At 40.7% G+C, this 18196-nt stretch overlaps 1 protein-coding gene across 6 annotated transcripts in view; it reads right to left on the bottom strand.

The window, feature by feature from the left end:
- The window catches only part of dst (dystonin), a 579575-nt gene that overhangs the window by 65383 nt on the left and 495996 nt on the right, over positions 1-18196 (bottom strand). For all 6 annotated transcript variants that reach the window (XM_073056532.1, XM_073056533.1, XM_073056534.1 and 3 more), the window contains 7 exons: positions 16846-17049; positions 8828-9059; positions 7897-8123; positions 3133-3255; positions 1694-1795; positions 455-556; positions 134-307 (listed from right to left, as the gene is read on the bottom strand). In XM_073056532.1, coding sequence (XP_072912633.1) covers positions 134-307; positions 455-556; positions 1694-1795; positions 3133-3255; positions 7897-8123; positions 8828-9059; positions 16846-17049 — 1164 coding nt within the window. The remainder of the gene's footprint in view (positions 1-133; positions 308-454; positions 557-1693; positions 1796-3132; positions 3256-7896; positions 8124-8827; positions 9060-16845; positions 17050-18196) is intronic.

The following is an 18196-nucleotide window of genomic DNA, read 5'->3' as shown; positions in this document are numbered from 1 at the left end:
CTTTTCTCAGATACTCACACAGCAGGGTCAGAGTTGGAAATCACTGTGATTGTCCATTAAAGGCACAAAGGCAAATTGTAGGCAAAGGCTAGACTGATATTTACAAAGCCCGAAACTACTGCAGGTTCACTACCTGTCTGTTGACGATTTTCCCGTCCAGGTTTTCCCAGAAATGTTTCAGCTCATGCAGAGGCTCCTGTACAACACGCTTATTACTTTCTTCGTTTACTTTCTTCAGTAACAATTCTCCCTGATGATTCAGTCGCTCCATCTCTATTTGCTGCTGATATACTTCGGTCTTAAAGTGCTGTTGAATGTCAGAGCGTCAAAGGCAGATCAGGATCAATCACACAACACTTCTTTCAGATTCAGAAAGCTTTACTCTGTGCTTTTACAAACTGTAACTGATATTAATCTTCAATTCTGCTTAATGGATTAGCTATAGATTACATACCTTGAGCTCGGCAATTTGTTGTTTCACAGTCTCCAGATCCGTACCAACTGGAGGCATGGTGTTCAATTTACTTTCTGCAAAGTCCATCCAGTCAAACATGGCCTGAATTTAGAGGAGGAAGATGTGTTAATATATTTGTTAGTGCATAATATCCAATACAACCCAAACTTTTTCTTGAGAAGAAAGTTCTTTTTCTTTCCTTCTCAAAAAGAATGCAAAACTTCTGCTAAGAATTTCATCAATGGCGTTTGGTTGATGTAAATGAATGCGTGGCCCAGCTATTTAAAACAATATTGCCTCACCTACATTCAATACAAATCTTGAAATTAAATGCTTCTTAAATGTTCAGAGCTTGTCTTGAAACAGGGAAAGGGAGGGAATTCAAATGAAACTGAATTATTGTCATTTTCAATTACATAAAACACCTGATTTTCTGTTCCAAAGGGAGTACTGAAAGTCATTCAAGAGTTTAATGAATTCTCAAATGATATTAGATCATCTGTTTTGTGTCTCTGGTCAAAAAGATTCTTCCATTATTTAAAGAGGTCACGGTTCTCGACCTTTCCATGGTGTTCTCCAAGACGAGACAACGGAAGGCTCAGCATAACACTCCACACTGATAAAATGTCAAAAGCTGTTCACTGGGGATTAACAAAAAAGAGCAAAGTCTTATCTATGTCAAAATATCAAAATGTTATATTTGTATACCACAAATGAGCTTCAGATATCACTCCATCTAATTATCAGGGTAATGACTATATTTCTTTTACACATAGATGTAATAATCTAAATGGTCTGCATCCAATGATTCCTATTCCACCAACTTCATAACTCTAAACTATTATAATAAATAATTTCCATTTCCTGTTTCAGGCAAAGTAATCCAATTTGTGGAACATGTGAACGATGAGATTTTACACTAAATACAAATGTTACAATGTTTATACCAAAGTTATGAATTCCCTTAACAGATGTTCCAGAGGCTCTTTGTGCAAGGATCAGTTGGAACAAAGAGGCCAGGAGCCTCAAATCAGTCATCCCCCATTAACTTAAACTGAAGCAATATTACAGGAAGCAAGTGTGCGATTTCTCAATCAGCATTGTAAAGGAAACAATCTCAATCCTGTTAGATTGTCTTTAATGTATAGTTTGTTTTATAAGTAAATGGAAAACATTTGTGAACTGACAAGGCATTAGAATTCAAAATGTATAAAAGAAATTAAAATCAGAAAACAGTACCTGCAGTGCATCCTGGAACTGAACTGCCTCCTGCATTGCTTCATCCAGACGATCAATGCGGTCTTTCCACGCCTTATTCAGATTATCCCAGGTACCGTTCAGCTGCATACAGAAAATAACAACATTTTCAACCTTCAGATGACACAGATCTTTAAATTAATCTTCCTTCAAAAACCAATGCAATTAATTTGATAAACCTGCAAACAATGATTCTTCTATGAGTAAGACACAAATTATGCATCAAACTTTATGGACGCAAAGAGATTGTGCTGAGGCTGGAAATATTGAGCAACGTTCACAAAATGCTGAAGGAACTAAGCAAGTCAGGCCTGACTTACTCAGTTTCTCCACTTGCTAAATTCCTGGTGCATTAAAATTCTGTTACTTGCTACTTATAAAATCAATGGATATATCTGTACCCATTTCCCACACCACACCAGTGTTATCCCTTATCTAAATAAAAACACTGTCTGAATGCAGATCATATGAACCACTGGAATGTGCCAACCTATCGCAATGAATGGCACTTAGCCACGTTGCACTGCTGCAGTGAAGGGTCACGGCCTGAAATGTCAGCTGTTTATTCTTCTCCATAGATGCTGCCTGACTGCTGAGCTCCTCCTGCATTTTGTGTGCATTCTCACCCAGATACACCTGGAGGAAATTGGTTCAAGAGGGAGCTGTGCTACATTGGAACGACCTCTACTGTGCCACAGAGAACAAGTGGCAGCTGTGAAAGGAGAGACCGAACAACCAAATGATCCAATCACAAAGCACGGCCACCACATACTCTTACCCACAATGCACCAGAATATGTGGATCCCAGATCGGCCTCTACAGCCATCTGGGGACCAACCAATACGACAACCCCTTAGAAGGATGTCATACTTGACCCAACTGCTATCACCTCCCAGCTTGAATTTCACTCCCCCCCCCCCCACCCACCAATCTTCTTATTTTGACTTCCACCCATTCCTTTCCAGTCCTGATGCAGAGTCTCAGCTTGAAATGTTGACTGTTTACTCCCTTCCGTAGACGCTGCCTGGCCTGCTGAGTTCCTCCAGCATCTTTTGTGTGTTGCTCAAGATTTCTAGCATCTGTGTTTTTAAAATACAGAACTAGACAGTTTATATTTCACATCAGACTATAGGCATCCTACACATATTAATGTGTTTGAAGCAGCTTTACTTGATACCTCGAATGGTCAGATTACCTCAGGAGGACAGGCCAGGTATGTACCTGCTGGAATTTGGCATTGGAATTAAACTGCACCAGATTGAATAAGGTGATTAACAATCTGCTTTCATTCATCATAAGGCTCCATGAAATGCTTATGGTTTAACACTGTTCACTGACCAAGTATTTTAAAAATGTATTTCTGAGCAATGGACAATTTTTTTAGCTCATGTCAACATTGTTCAGGTCGCATGGGGACACACCTCATCTACGTTTTTCTTCATCACTGGTTTATCAGGCTCTCCGCAGGCTGAGGTTAACTCGGCTCCAAGATTCTGAACAATCTCCAACTCTTCCTGAAGTCCATCAATTTCTTCTTTGATTGTCTGAAAAGTGAAAAGAAATCATCCATCTACATAATTGAAGAGAGGAAAATCTCAGAAAATGAGACAAATCCCATGAGATCGGCAAAAGTCCCTCTAACAATAACTACCGTCCACAAGATACCCAGATTCCTCTTACATCACATGAGAAATATTTTCTCCAAACCTCACTGCAGGCTGGATCGAGATTCCACAGACATCAATCACTCTTTGGAACTTTGCCCAGCCGCCATTAGTCACATCTTAGCCTGGACAACATGTGTTGATGGGATAATTGACCACAGTGAGCGAACTACTGAGTTTCCATCTCTTTCCCGACTCCTGCATCACCCTCCACGTCCCCCAATTTCCTGCAGCATCCACAGGAATGCAGCCTTTGCTGGGGTCACTGAAACAAGCTAATACCCACGCCAAGATTCATGAGGCCAAAGGCTACATCAGCACCAGTCAGAGCCATTACCTGAGCATGGAGCAAACAGTGACAATTTTCCTTTGCTCTGCACTTCCAGTTTGCTTTGTTTTAATGAAGGAAACCCAACAAGTGGCAAAAACTAACAGAGGATTTATTCATGGAAGTTTTCAATCAGTTCAGTATGCCAGTGCAAGATGTCTTTACTCAATTGTTGCTTTTCAGTTTTATGAAACATTGCCCTTTTAACATCTCTCAAATTTCTCATGATATGGAAGGAAGCCACTCTGCCCATTGAGTCTATGTCAACACTCAAAGCAATCCCATCATTCCTATTCCATCAGCTTCCCCTTACCTCCCTGTGACCTATTTTCTCTCACTTTCCCATCTAGTCCACCAGACTTCCCCTCCTGCCCACCCACACCAAGGGTAACTTGCAGCAGCAAATCAAACTACCAACCGGTACGTAGGAGGAAACAGAGTACCCGGGGGAAACCCACGCGGTCACTGGGAGAGCATGCAAGCTCCGCACAGACAGCAACCGAGGTTGCTGGGTCAAACTCAAATTGCTAGAGCTGTCTCAAACTAAAGATGAGGTCACATGATTTTCACTGTGCTGGAAAACTGCTGGTCTGCTCAAAATTCAGGCTTGCCGTGGAGGTCAGAGGGAACACCTCCTGACTAACACTGGGAGCACGTGCCAGGGGACTGAAGTGTTAAATCTGTGCTACAGTCAAAGAGAATTGCTGTAGGTCAGTCTGACATCTGCAGGGAAGTGTCTGAGGCACAAACAGCAGACATTCCCCCTCACTGTCAGCAAAGTAGTTGTGGTCTGCAGTCCAGTGGAGAACCAACCAGACGGATGCTGGTCACAGAACCGTCTTAAACCACAGCCTCAACAGTTTCCTGCTCTCCTTCCCACATCAAGCAAACATTTCCATCCCTCTTCCATCGGGACACCACCAGAAAGAGCAGCTCTCTGTGCCATCCAGAGTCCACTGGAGGCTGAAGAATTCCGACTGTCTTGCTGTTAGAAGACTGCACGTGCATGGGTGGAAGGTGGGAATGGGACTTGCTTTGCTGATTTATTCCTTTTTGTTGTGTTCTCCGGTGTTCTGCCGAGCCCAGTGGGCATGCCACGCTGGCGCCGGAATGTGTGGCGATACTCGTGGGCTGCCCTCGGTCGCTAACACAAATGACGCATTTCACTGTATGTTTTGTATCCTGATCCACTCCAGTTTTATTAACCAGGAACAAGTAGTTATGTTTCGTAACTTCAAAACACTAAACCAATTCAAAGGAAGACAGAGGAGTCTGAGAATACAGGTCTAACTCTGTGTTTACTTTAAGTGAGGCGTGCACACGTATCACATGGTAGTGTGATTACGTAAGAAATTCACGTATTTGTACATATAATGGGCCCTTTTTCTTTACTTCTTTCTTTTCTTTACTAACCCTTAGTTAACACTTATAAATTGAATTCCTTTAATCATATGCAGCGTGCTGCCTGTTATTTCTTGGCACTGAGTTGTAACGGTAGCAAATTACACGGCATCCACACAAACCGGGGTTTGGGGTGGGATAGCCGTCTCAATCTCATGGATTTGGTGGGACTGGTGTGTCTTCCCTAGATCAGGGATGGCCAACCTATGGCGCAAGTGCCAAAAGTGGCACATTGGATGATTAGAAGTGGCGCATTGCACCCCAGTGATAATAATAAAGTAAGCCTCCTCATGCAAAAAGTATTAACCAAAAACCAATTTGTAGAAAAAAAATCTATAACAGGAATTCAAGTAGCTTAGAGCTAGAAATGGGTTTTACTGAGAATAAATCTAAAATTTAGCAATTATTTTTAGCGATTTTATTATTTCATGCACATCTTTTGGCGAATGTTATCTTCTTTCACATTAATCTGTTTTCAATTTTAAAAAAATGTTCAATGAGTCAAACTAGGAAAGAAGGACTTTTGTTCTGCAGTCGCTCATAACTGTTCAATACGCGTTTGATACTTGTTTGATCCTGATTCGCCAGGTGTCTGCACCAGCAGTGCGTCCCAGGTTTTTGCCAGTCAGTTTACAATTGACACTCGTGCGCTACGGAGTTGTGCTTTGTTCGTCCCTTGTGAGCATTTGCAGTTGTGTACTTTTTCGAAAATTAAGCCTTGTTTTTACATTCAGTTACCCATCACAGTGCAAAAGAAAAGCAGAAACTGATAGTAAGTGTGAATTCAATGAACAGTGGGAAAATTAGTTCTTATTTATAGCGGGTCCGTCAGGAAAACCGTTGTGCATTGTTCGTGAAAATACTTTTTCACATAATAGAAGACATGATCTTAATAGACACTATAAAACACAACATCAGACTGAAATAGAAGGAAAACTGAAGCTAGTGCTTGGGTCGGAATTATGGAAAGAATATCTGATTAAGAAAAAGGAAATCAAAAGAAGACAAAATATATTTGTTAAAAGTCTCATTAAGGTAAGTAATGTTTATCCTGTTTTTACATTAAATTGATATATCATGTAAAAATGCTAAATATCTCTATATTAACATATTTTTTACAAGAATTGAATGGGGGTACAAGAGTTGTATGGCGCATCTGAACTCGTGCATGAAAAAATTGACGCATGGAATGTAAAAGGTTGGCCACCCCTGCCCTGGACTTACACAGTCCAAGGAAACTGGGTGGGCAGGGGGAGGTTCACAAATAAGAATGCTTAATCAACACACATATATAAAAACTTAAATATTACTTAAATATTAAATACACAAGTACTCTCAATTTTAGATACAAATCTCATGAATCTGGTTTGGACATGATGTTCATACCATTTTCTGTAACTCATAACATTGGTGTCATATCTGTGGTATAAATGAGGTAATGTATATGATACCGGACAACAAAGCATGTGATGGCTGCTTCACTTGCCTCTAGAGAGACATAATGGCTGGATAAAGATAAATGGGTATCAGTGCCTGTAGCTAACTCAACTCCCAGCACTCTCTTTAACAAGGTTATTTTGACATTACTAATCAGTAAACCTTTGCCTTCCCATCCTCACAACCACTAATGAAAAAGGCAGGCAGAGCAAAAACCCACACAATTGATTAAACTTAATCAAAACAAGAATAGCTTTGCTACAATCCCAGGTGATTAAGTGTTGGAAAATAATTCTTGCACTTTAGACCGGAGACACAATTATGAATTAAACAGGAACCCTTAACATTAGTGGAACATTAAATTACTCTTACTGAATTCATCCACATCCAGAAGACAGGAAATAAACAAAATAACCACTTGAATGAAAGGTTCACACCCCAAAATTGAACTTAGAAATTACAAATTCTCCATAACTATCAGAAATTGCTAATGTATTAAAAGCTGCTAGAAATCCAAGAACAGGTCAAATAATTTTTGTCAAAGAATTGGACTGGTCAGTCCAACCGGTTGTTTGTCAGTCTTGGTTTCTGTTCTGTTTTTCATTGATACTATTGTGTTTCATGTATTTACTGTGAATGCCTGCAAGAAAATGAATCTCAAGGTTGTATATGATGACATATTTGACAATAAATTTACTTTGAACTTTGGTCAGAGGATAACGTATGTTTATCCTTCCATCATGCCCTTGACCATCTTCCAAGGATCAACTTTATCTGCCATATATGTCTACAAGTATTGGGAAATCACTGTGGTGTGTTGGTCAGGGCATGACACGCAACAAAAACAAACAACATTCAACAATTCTTAAGAATTCTAGAAAAAAAATTTACAGGTTAAAGTATGGCTACGCAATAAAATGTGTTTACGGGGCATTGCAGTGAAGGGAGTAAAAGATGGGGGAGGGCACTAACTAGAATGGTTGATCAGATTAAATGCCTGGGGGGACATATGAATATTCAATTCAAATCCTATTTACTGGGTGATTCTAAAACATGGCTGTGTAATTAAATTTCTGCAATTCATTTGGGTGTCCAAATTAATAGGAATCCAGCCATCGCCACTTTTCAGATATGGACAAAACACATTTAATTTAAGGATAATAATGGCACAGTATGATCTACTACATTATTTTTGCTCTGTCAGTACTACCTTGGTGTATATAATGAAATCTGGAAAAACTTTTTTCTCTGAGTCGTAACTGATGGACAATTAGAGGACATGGTCACACGTGCATTTCATAGGGGGCAAAAATTTATTTCCAATGATGTTTTGTATACAATAGAGTGTCCCTTACCTCCAGAGCTTCCTGCTGTTCTTTGACAACAGATGGATCTATCCCAGGTTCCTCCAGTTCTCGGATCAAGTCCTGAGTATCCTTAATGGTGGCAATGAGAGCAGAGTGATCACACCAGAATTTCTCGGCCAGGTCCATCACATCGAGCAGCTTGGCCTCCCGTTCCTCTGCCCGGGTCTTGATGTCCGCCCAATAGAAGATCATTTTGTCCAACTGCTCTTGAACAGCTTGAAGACATAATAAGCTCATCAGGAACAAGTCAGTTCTATCTTGTTAGGCTGATGTAATAAAACCAGCAATTCAGCATGGGCCACACACTAAAAACTGGGGATATGAATACAGTTTAAAAAAACAATTTGCTGGCTTCAGTGAATCTCTTCTGCACTTTCTCTATTGCTGTAGTACCTTACCTATAGTGTGGCCACCATGTGTGTACACAATACTTAGTCAACCCACAGCTGCAATATGATGACAAATAACATACCCAATACTTCGGCCGATTAAGATAAGATTAGCTTTATTTATCTCATGTACATTGAAACATCAAAACTGACAGTGAAATGCATCTATTCAGCGAGGATTGTGCTGTGGGCAACCCAAGAGCCACCGTGCTTCTGACGCCAACATAATTTACTAATCTTATTCTTAACTGCAGACCTTTGTCAGATGGGAGGAGACAGGAGAACCTGGAGAAAACCCATGCTCCCACGCGAAGCACGTAAAGACTTCTTACAGACAGTGCTGGAATTGAACCTGGGCTACTGGTGCTGCAATAACATTACACTAACCTTGCCAACTAAAACCCACAAACATTCTAGACAAAACCAAATGTATGTTGTCAATCGATTCTCAAACATCGTGCTGATGAACTGAACACAGATGGAAATCAAAGTACAAAAGCAAACAGGGCTTGCCTCCCACACAGTATTACCTTTCGCACAGAAGTCTTTGTCAGTTCCTTCAGAACGTCCAATCAAGTCATCACCTCGCTGCTTGAGGGTCTCGAACGCTGGCTGCAGCTTCTCCAGTTCCATCGTGACATTCTTGTTTTCACTGATCTGCTCTCGGATCTTCTCCACCTCGGCCGAGATGGAAGGCGGCTGCCTCAGTCTGACTGCGATGCGTTCCAGAGCCTCGAGCATGGGGTTTATCTTGTCATGAAACTGCAAAACAGCCGTTGGGAAGAGAGTTATTGTGGTATGGATCTGAGTACAAGCTATGTTTGTTTCTGTGCTTTCCCTCCTCTCCTACTCCTTATCCAGATCTCCACATTTCTTTCAATATATGCACTCTCACACACAAATGCGAGGACCCAGGCATGGCCCTGAACACAGGTGATGCCTGTTCAAAGTTTGCACACTTCTGTAGATTTTTGCTGGGTATTTAACTTTCCTCCCACATTTCAAAGTCCTGATGGTAAGTTCATGTAGGTAAGTGGCAAAGGAATCAAAGAGTGGGGTCGATGGGAAAGTGGAGATAGAACGTGTGCAAGCTTACAAATCACAGAGAGACACTAAGGGAAAGACAGGATTTTCCATGGGAACTAGCATTCTCCCAGTGCGCTGAAAGGCCCATTGTCACACTAAGCAATTCAACATTATATGTCATGCATCAGATACTTTCTAAAATTTCAAACACATCTACTTTTTCTCTTTGCCAGTAGCATTCCTCATAGCATAATATCTCTCGACATCTTGGTGTTGCCTGTCCTGCCCAATAAGCTTTATTAAACCTACTGTATAGAACCCAGTTTCCTCAGCATCTGCTCGTGAATACAGCAGGTCATGGCCTGCACTTGTAAGCACCACTAGCCTTGTTAAAGTGTCTTAAACATATTTTATGTGGCCCCAGTACACAGGCAACGACTAGTGAACACGCTTAACTAAACTGCATACTCAACATGCAGTGAATGGTGGTACTGACTGAAGGAGTAAATTTTCCTAAATCACTTTTAACTGTTGGCAAGGAAGCTTCTTCAGGCTTTTGCTTTTACCTTTATCCTTTTTTGTTGCTTTTGTTTTGTATTAGAGCCATAGAGCATTACAGTACAGAAACAGGCCATTTGGCCCATCTAGTCTATGCCAACCTATTATTCTGCCCAGTCCTACCAACCTGCACTCAGACCACAGCTCTCCATAACCACACCCCCTTCTGTATACTTATCCAAACTTCTCTTCAATGTTAAAATCAAACACACATCCACTTCTTCTGCTGGCAACTTGCTCTACACTCTCACTCTGAGTGACCCATAAGACACAGGATCAGAATTAAGCCATTTAGTCCATCGAGTCTGCTCCGCCATTCAGTCATGGCTGATCCTTTCTCTCCCTCCTCAGCCCCACTGAAGAAGTTCCCCTCAAGTGTCCCCTAAACATGACATTTTTTCACCCTTAACCCATGACCTCTACTTCTAGTCTCACCCAACCTGAGTGAAAAAATCCTCCCTGCATATACCCTATCTATACTTCTATGTACAGTGACATCTGTAATTGCAGCTACTAAAGAACAGCACAGAACAGGAACAGGCCCTTTGGTGTGTCATGTCCGTGTTGAACACACTGGTTAATTAAACTAAATCCTTGCTATCTGTACCCGATCCATATCCCCACATTTCCTGCATATTCGTGTGTCTATCTGAAAGCCTCTTAAACAGCACTATCGGGGGGACGTCACGTGATGACGTAGGATCGAGACGCTGGAACCCAGCTCTCCCGTAAAAAGTTAATAAATTAATGTCTAAATGAAGAAAAGTTAGTCAGTATCTTCTAAAAGTTACTTATAAACTACTCCGGACTGTGTCAAGCAATGCCTCAAAGAAGGAAGATGAAGAAAACTAATACCGGGAAGATTACGCAAGTTGGAACAAGAGCGGGGCCCACGTCTGCCGAGGAACCCCGGTCTCAGGTACGTTGTGCCACCGGCGAGGCGGAACAAGAGACCGCGGCAACAATGGCCATTCCTGAAGGGAAGGGTCATCGTGAATTGCGCAAACCCGAAGGACGGAGCATGCGCAAACGGGAGCAACAAGAACTACAAAGCCCAGCTACCACTGCAACTGAAAGTGACAGTGAATCGGAGGGAGAGTCAAATGTCTCGGAAAGATCAGATGAAGAAGAAGCTAAAAGTCCTTCTAGAAATATAGAAAAGACTTTGAGGCAAATAATGCGTAAATTAGACACATTAAAAATAATTAAAAATAATCAAAAAAGACTCGAAAAAAAAATGACCAAAATGGAGATTATGCTTGATAAAATGACAAAGAGACAGGAAAAAATGGAAAAAAGAATTACGGACTTGGAAACTACAACGGAGGACATGGTTGAAAGAATGGACAAAATAGAAAATGAAAATGCTGCTTGGGCATCAGAAAGAAAACAATTTATGGAACAAATTGATAAGCTTGAAAATTTCAGTAGACGAAATAATATTAAAATTGTTGGACTTAAAGAAGATATAGAAGGAGAAGACCCAATAAATTTTTTTCAAAAATGGATCCCTGAAAAGTTGGAAATGGAAGGAGAAATTCCAATTGAGATCGAAAGGGCTCATAGATCCTTAAGGCCAAGACCTCGAGCTGATCAAAACCCACGATCAATTTTGATAAAATGTTTACGATACCAAGACAAAGAAAAGATCCTGAAGGCTGCTGCCCAAAGTGCCAAAAATAGAAACGGGCCATTGATGATAGCAGGAAAACCAGTCCTTTTTTACCCTGATATAAGTCACAACCTGTTGAAGAGGAAGAAGGAATTTAACCCAGTGAAAAAAGCCTTATGGGTAAAGGGTTACAAATTTACAATGCGTCATCCAGCAACACTGATAATTTTTTCGGAGGAAGGAAAAAAATTTTTTCCCGATTATCGAAAAGCGGAGGAGTTTGTACAAGATCTTCCATCTATTCGCTATGAAGATAGACCCAATGAACAGAATTGATGGACATTTATGGATATTATAGAAAAGGGGAGCAAAATTTTAGAAATACTAAATGAGAATGGTATTTCTTTTTTTTTCTCTTCTTATACATATACGTTTTTGTGTTGCGGGGGGGCTGGGGAGCTTTGGATCGGTTACTGCGGGATTCACGTGTGTAATCATGGCGGTTGCCATGACCCGTACAGCAGAGGGGGGTAATGTTGTGTTATTTTTCCACAACATTAGTAGGGGGGCATTTTGTTTTTTTCTTTATATTTTAATTTTCTTCTATCTTTTAGCCTGGATGATTGGTGGGGACACACATAGCAACACGGAGATTTTTATAAAGATTTCCCAAGTGGAAAGATTAGGTATTATTATAGATTGGAATAATATAATAAAAAAAAATAATGACTAATCTACTAAACTTTTTAAGTTTTAATGTTAATGGGCTTAATGGGCCAGTAAAAAGAAAAAGAATTTTAACATATATTAAAAAAATGAAAACAGATATAGCTTTTTTACAAGAAACTCATTTAACGGACACAGAACACCAGAAATTAAAAAGAGACTGGGTTGGAAATGTTATTGCAGCTTCATTTAATTCAAAGGCGAGAGGAGTTGCAATTTTGGTTAACAAAAATCTACCAATTAAAATACAAAACATATTAATTGATTCGGCGGGGAGATATCTAATTATACACTGTCAAATTTTTTCAGAACTATGGACCCTTATGAACATTTATGCACCAAATGAAAATGATGTAAAATTCATACAGGAGGTCTTTTTGAATTTGGCCAACGCACATGATAAAATATTAATAGGTGGAGATTTTAATTTTTGTCTAGATCCAGCTTTAGATAGATCAACAAAGGTTGTTACAAAATCAAAAGCAGTAAAATTAACTCTATCATTGATGAAAGACTTAAATCTGATTGATATATGGAGAAGAATTAATCCAAAAGAAAGAGATTATTCATTTTATTCAAATAGACATAAAACATACTCAAGGATAGACTTTTTCCTATTATCAACAAATATTCAAGATAGAGTGAAAAATGTGGAATATAAAGCAAGAATACTGTCAGATCATTCTCCTTTAATAATGACAATGATAATGACAGATAAAGAGGAATCAGTTTATAGGTGGAGATTTAATTCAATATTATTAAAACGTCAAGACTTTTGTGATTTTATGAAAAAACAGATTCAGTTCTTTTTAGATATAAATTCACATTCAGTTGATGATAAATTTATAGTGTGGGAAGCAATGAAGGCATACTTGAGAGGTCAGATAATAAGTTATACTTCTAAAATTAAGAAGGAATATATGATAGAAATAGATCAATTGGAAAAAGAGATTACGAAATTAGAAAAAGAATCCCAAAGAAATATGACAGAAACAGCACTATCATATCTGTGTTCACCACTCACACTGGCAGCCAGATCCAAATATCAACTACTCTCTGTAAGAGGAACATGCCCCCTCACATCTCCTTTGAACTTACCCCCATTCTCATGTGAAATGCTTGCCCTCTAGAACTTGACACTTCTACCTGGGAAACAGATACTGATTGCCTCCTTTATCTATGTCACTCATGACCTTAAAAGTGTCAATCACCGCGGTCTCCCTCAGCTTCCAAAACACAGTAACTAGAAGGGGAAAGCAAATGGTACCAAATTTGAGAGCTGAAGGGACAGAAGAGCAACACAACCATAGTGTCCATGTCATAAGTATTTGTACTCTCATTCCGAGGCACAGGTTTATGACTGCGTGGGTTAGAAATGCCTCATGCTTGTGAGAGGCAACTGGCTTCACTGCCTCTGGATTCTACACTTACAATTGAATGCTGATGTTCATGGGGAACAGGGCATCTAGCACTCCCACACTGCCATATCAAAGTTCAAAGTAAATTTATGTTCAAAGAACTTGTGCATCACCATATACAACCCCGAGATTCATTTTGTTGTGGGCATTTACAGTAAATACAAAAGAAACACTAAGAATCAATGAGAAGCCGCACACAACACCGACAATCAATGTGCAAAAGACAATAAACTGTGCAGATACAAAAATACACAAAATAATATTAATTAATAAATAAGCAATAAATAACAAGAACATGAGTTGAGGAGTCCTTGAAAGTGAGTCCATATGTTGTGGGAACAGTGAAGTTATTCCCTCTGGTTCAAGAGCCTAATGGCTGATGGGTAATAGCTGTTCCTGAACCCGGTGGTAAAATCATTGAAGAACTACAAAGTCTGACAACCAACCGATGTACAAAAGACAAACCATGCATATTCAATCAATCAATCAATCAATAATACTGAGAACATGAGCTGGAGACGTGTATAACAGCATAGAACATAGAACAGTATAGCACAGTACAAGCCCTTCGGCCCACAATGTTGTGCTGACCCTCAAACCCTGCCTCCCATATATCCCCCCACCTTAAACTCCTCCATATACCTGTCGAGTAGTCTCTTAAATTTCACTAGTGTGTCTGCCTCCACCACTGACTCAGGCAATGCATTCCATGCACCAACCACTCTCTGAGTAAAAAACCTTCCTCTAATATCCCCCTTGAACTTCCCACCCCTTATCTTAAAGCCATGTCGTCTTGCATTGTGCAGTGGTGCCCTGGGGAAGAGGCAGTGGCTGTCCACTCTATCTATTCCTCTTAGAGGTATATCTTGTACACATCTATCATGTCTCCTCTCATCCTCCTTCTCTCCAAAGAGTAAAGCCCTAGCTCCCTTAATCTCTGATCATAATCCATACTCTCTAAACCAGGCAGCATCCTGGTAAATCTTCTCTGTACCCTTTCCAATGTTTCCACATCCTTCTTATAGTGAGGCGACCAGAACTGGACACAGTACTCCAAGTGAGACCTAACTAGAGTTTTATAGAGCTGCATCATTACCTTGCGACTCTTAAACTTTATCCCTTGACTTATGAAAGCTAACACCCCATAAGCTTTCACAACCACCCTATCTACCTGTGAGGCAATTTTCAGGGATCTGTGGACATGTACCTCCACAGTGTATACAAAAATTATGGGAATACAAAAATTATGGGAATACTCAGGAGGGTGAACTGTGGATAGAAAATGGTGCTGCTGTTCATGCTGATGAAACATTAATTCTCTCCAGACTTTGTTCTTCATTTGGTGAGACGCAGGAAGGAATGACAAGGGTACCATTTACTGCCCATCCCTGAAGTCAGCAGTCATCAGTGGGACTGAAGTCACAGCCTGACATTGCTAACTGGCTGCACCATGGTCTGGGACAGAAACACCAATGGAATTGGAAAGGATTACAGAAAGTGGAAGATGTAAGTTCTCCTCACCACTGAGTACATTTACAGGGTGTGCTGCACAAGAAAGCAGCATCCATCATCAAAAAGTCCACCATCCAGGCTATTAACCACTGGGCAGGAGGTATAGAAGAGGTACAGGTTTGTGTTGTGTGTGTTTAGGCCTCTGTTAGTCTCAATAGACTATGGATTTGCGCCTTGTAAAGTTTCCAGGTATTTTTTTGGCCCAAGCTGCAAGTCTCCCCTCTCCATGTTGTCCAAGGGTGTCATCGCAGAGCAATGTGTGGTTAAGTGCCTTGCTCAAGGACACATACAGAGCCTCAGCCAAGTCTCGAACTAGTGACCTTCAGATCACTAGGCGAACGCCTTAACCACTTGGCCACGCGCTAACACAGAAGCCTTAGGCACCACACCACTAATAATCAAGGAAAAGTTATTACCCTACAACCATCAGGCCCCTGAACCTGCATGGATAACTTCACTCACTAATACTTTGAACTGATTCTACGACTCTCATACTCACTTTCAAGATCTCTTTACAACTCATATTCTCAGTATTATTTTTAATTTGCAACAGTTTGTCTTCTTTTGCGTGTTGGTTACTTGTCAGTTCTTGCTTAAGCATTGTTTTCAGAAATTAATTTTTAATTTAAAAAAAAAAAAATTTCCTGTACGTGCCTGTAAGAAAATGTACCTCAAGGTAGCATTGATACTGCAATAATAAATTTACTTTGAACTTTCAATTTGTCATCTGGACAAAACTGTGGTGCACAAACTCTCTGGACAGCAACAGTCCAAACCATGCTCTGAGACAGCCTTCCATCCAGAGGGACCAAACGCCAGTGCTCGTGCGGAGGGAGTCAATCGTATCTGCGATGGAGCCAGGCAGAGAATGACAGCCAGAGTACTGAGGCAGACGGGCAAATCACGGAGCTGGACAGACCGAGCACGTGAGGGGGACAGGCAGGCAGGGAGCAGCCCAGATGCAATACAAGCAGGACTCAGCAATGAAGACAAAGAGAAAGACATACCAAGAGAGAGAAAGAATGTGAAAACAAGATCAGAAGAAGGATGAGATGGCGGCTCAGATGGAAATGGGACAAGGTGTAGGTACACAATGACAAGTGTTAAACATTGCCAGATCTGGGGACAACACTGCTAAAACTGGGCCACTGGTGTTGTTTTGCCATCCTGAGCACAGCTTCAGGTCCGATGCAAACTGATACTGCAGTAATACCACAGCTATGTTTCACACTTAAATTTCATGAGGCACATTTAATTCCCCTACACCACACCAAGAAATGAATCACCTACCCCACAGAGCACACCCTCTCTTCACCACCCCCTCACTCCCACACACCTCAATGCCTTCGCTCTCACCTCCATCACCTGGATGACCCGGCACAATGCAATTTTGGAATGGATAAAAGTTTTCATGATCAAAAAAGATGGAAAACAAAAAGAAAAGTGAAGTTAATACAATATTAAAGAAATACACAGAACAGTAAAAGCCCTTTGGCCCACTTAGAGTAAATGGAGAGAATAAATAAACAATGATATTAGTTAACAGACAGAATCAAACATGTATGGCTGGATGTGGTGAAGTAAGTGGATTATAAAAGTTTGCCCAATTTAAACTCAAAACAAACTGGATACACCTTATAGACAGTGAAAAGCTGTCATGGCAATACTAAAAACAAAGTCATTGGGTAGTCCATACCTGAGTGGATTGGGAAATGGCTTCATCCAGCGAGATGGCTCTTTGCTTGACAGCTTCTTTGACCTCACTATAAAGAGCATCAGCTGCAGAGTACTTCTGTTGAATGGCCAGGCCTTCCCGGGGGCTCAGCTCCAGTAACTGAGGTCCAGTCTTGTTCATTTTGTCAATGTGGGGCTTGTGTTCAGCTATTAGCTCTCGTAGTTGCTGCAAAAGAATTAAGACCAACATAGTTCCATTAAAGCTGCACCACCCTGCAAGGAATCCGCTCAGATATCTCTTTCTAGAATTTAGAGAATGATGTCCAAACAAAAAATCATCTACTGGGCTGCAGAACTGTATGTGAAAACACCTTGTTCAGTGGAGAGCTCAGAGGAGCGAATGGCCAGACTGGTTCAAGCTGACAGAAATAAAGATCAGCTTTATTTCTTTCTCACAAGTACGTTGAGGCATACAGTGAAATGCACTGCTTGTGTCAACAGCCAACACAGGCCGAGGATATGCCTGCTGAGGGTAGTCCACTAGTGTTACCATGCTTCTGGTGCCAACGCAACATGCCCACAACTTACTAACCCACTTTTTTTTTTCAGAAAGCAGTAGGAAGCTGGAGCACACGCTGTTATGGGAGAACATACACAATCCTTACAGATAGCAGCAGGAATTGAACCCTGATCGTTGACACTACTTTGCTGCCCTGTTGCCCAGTGGAGGCTATTCAGAAGAAATTGTAGATCATAAGACATAAGCCCTTCAGCCCACCTAGTCTGCCCCACCACTCTATCATGTCTGATTTATTATCCCTCTCTACACTATACTTCTGCCTTCTACCAATAAACTTTGATACCCTTACTAATTAAGAACCTACTGACCTTTGCCTTAAGTATACCCAATGACGTCCTCCACAGCAATGAATTCTCCAGATTCACTACACTCTGGCAAAAGAAATTCACTAGACTAATTGCTGGAACAGGTGAATTGTATTATGGGGAAAGGTTGGACTAGGATTCTGAGAGCATTAACAGGCTGGTTGTAAACAAGATGGTTCCTCTTGTTGGAGAATGTAGATCTGGGGGGGGGGGGTCACTGCTTAAAAATAATGGGTTGTATGTTGTAAGGGTGTATGAACAGGGAGGATGAAAGTTTATTGGATGTCGGAGGGAATGCAAAGTTGAGCTTACATCACATCAGTTGTGATCTTACTTAACTGCACAGCAGATTTCAGGGGCTGAAGGGCCTCCTTATTCATATGTTTTGGTACTAATTGCCATTTTCTTTCACCCTATCAGTAAAGACCTTAGTAAGAACTGGAGTAGACCATTTTACCTTGAGCCTGCTCCACTATGCAATGAGATTA

The sequence above is a fragment of the Hemitrygon akajei genome, chromosome 9, assembly GCF_048418815.1.
Source record: "Hemitrygon akajei chromosome 9, sHemAka1.3, whole genome shotgun sequence".
Classification (NCBI taxonomy): Eukaryota; Metazoa; Chordata; class Chondrichthyes; order Myliobatiformes; family Dasyatidae; genus Hemitrygon; species Hemitrygon akajei.
This window is presented reverse-complemented; position numbering and strand designations above follow the sequence as displayed.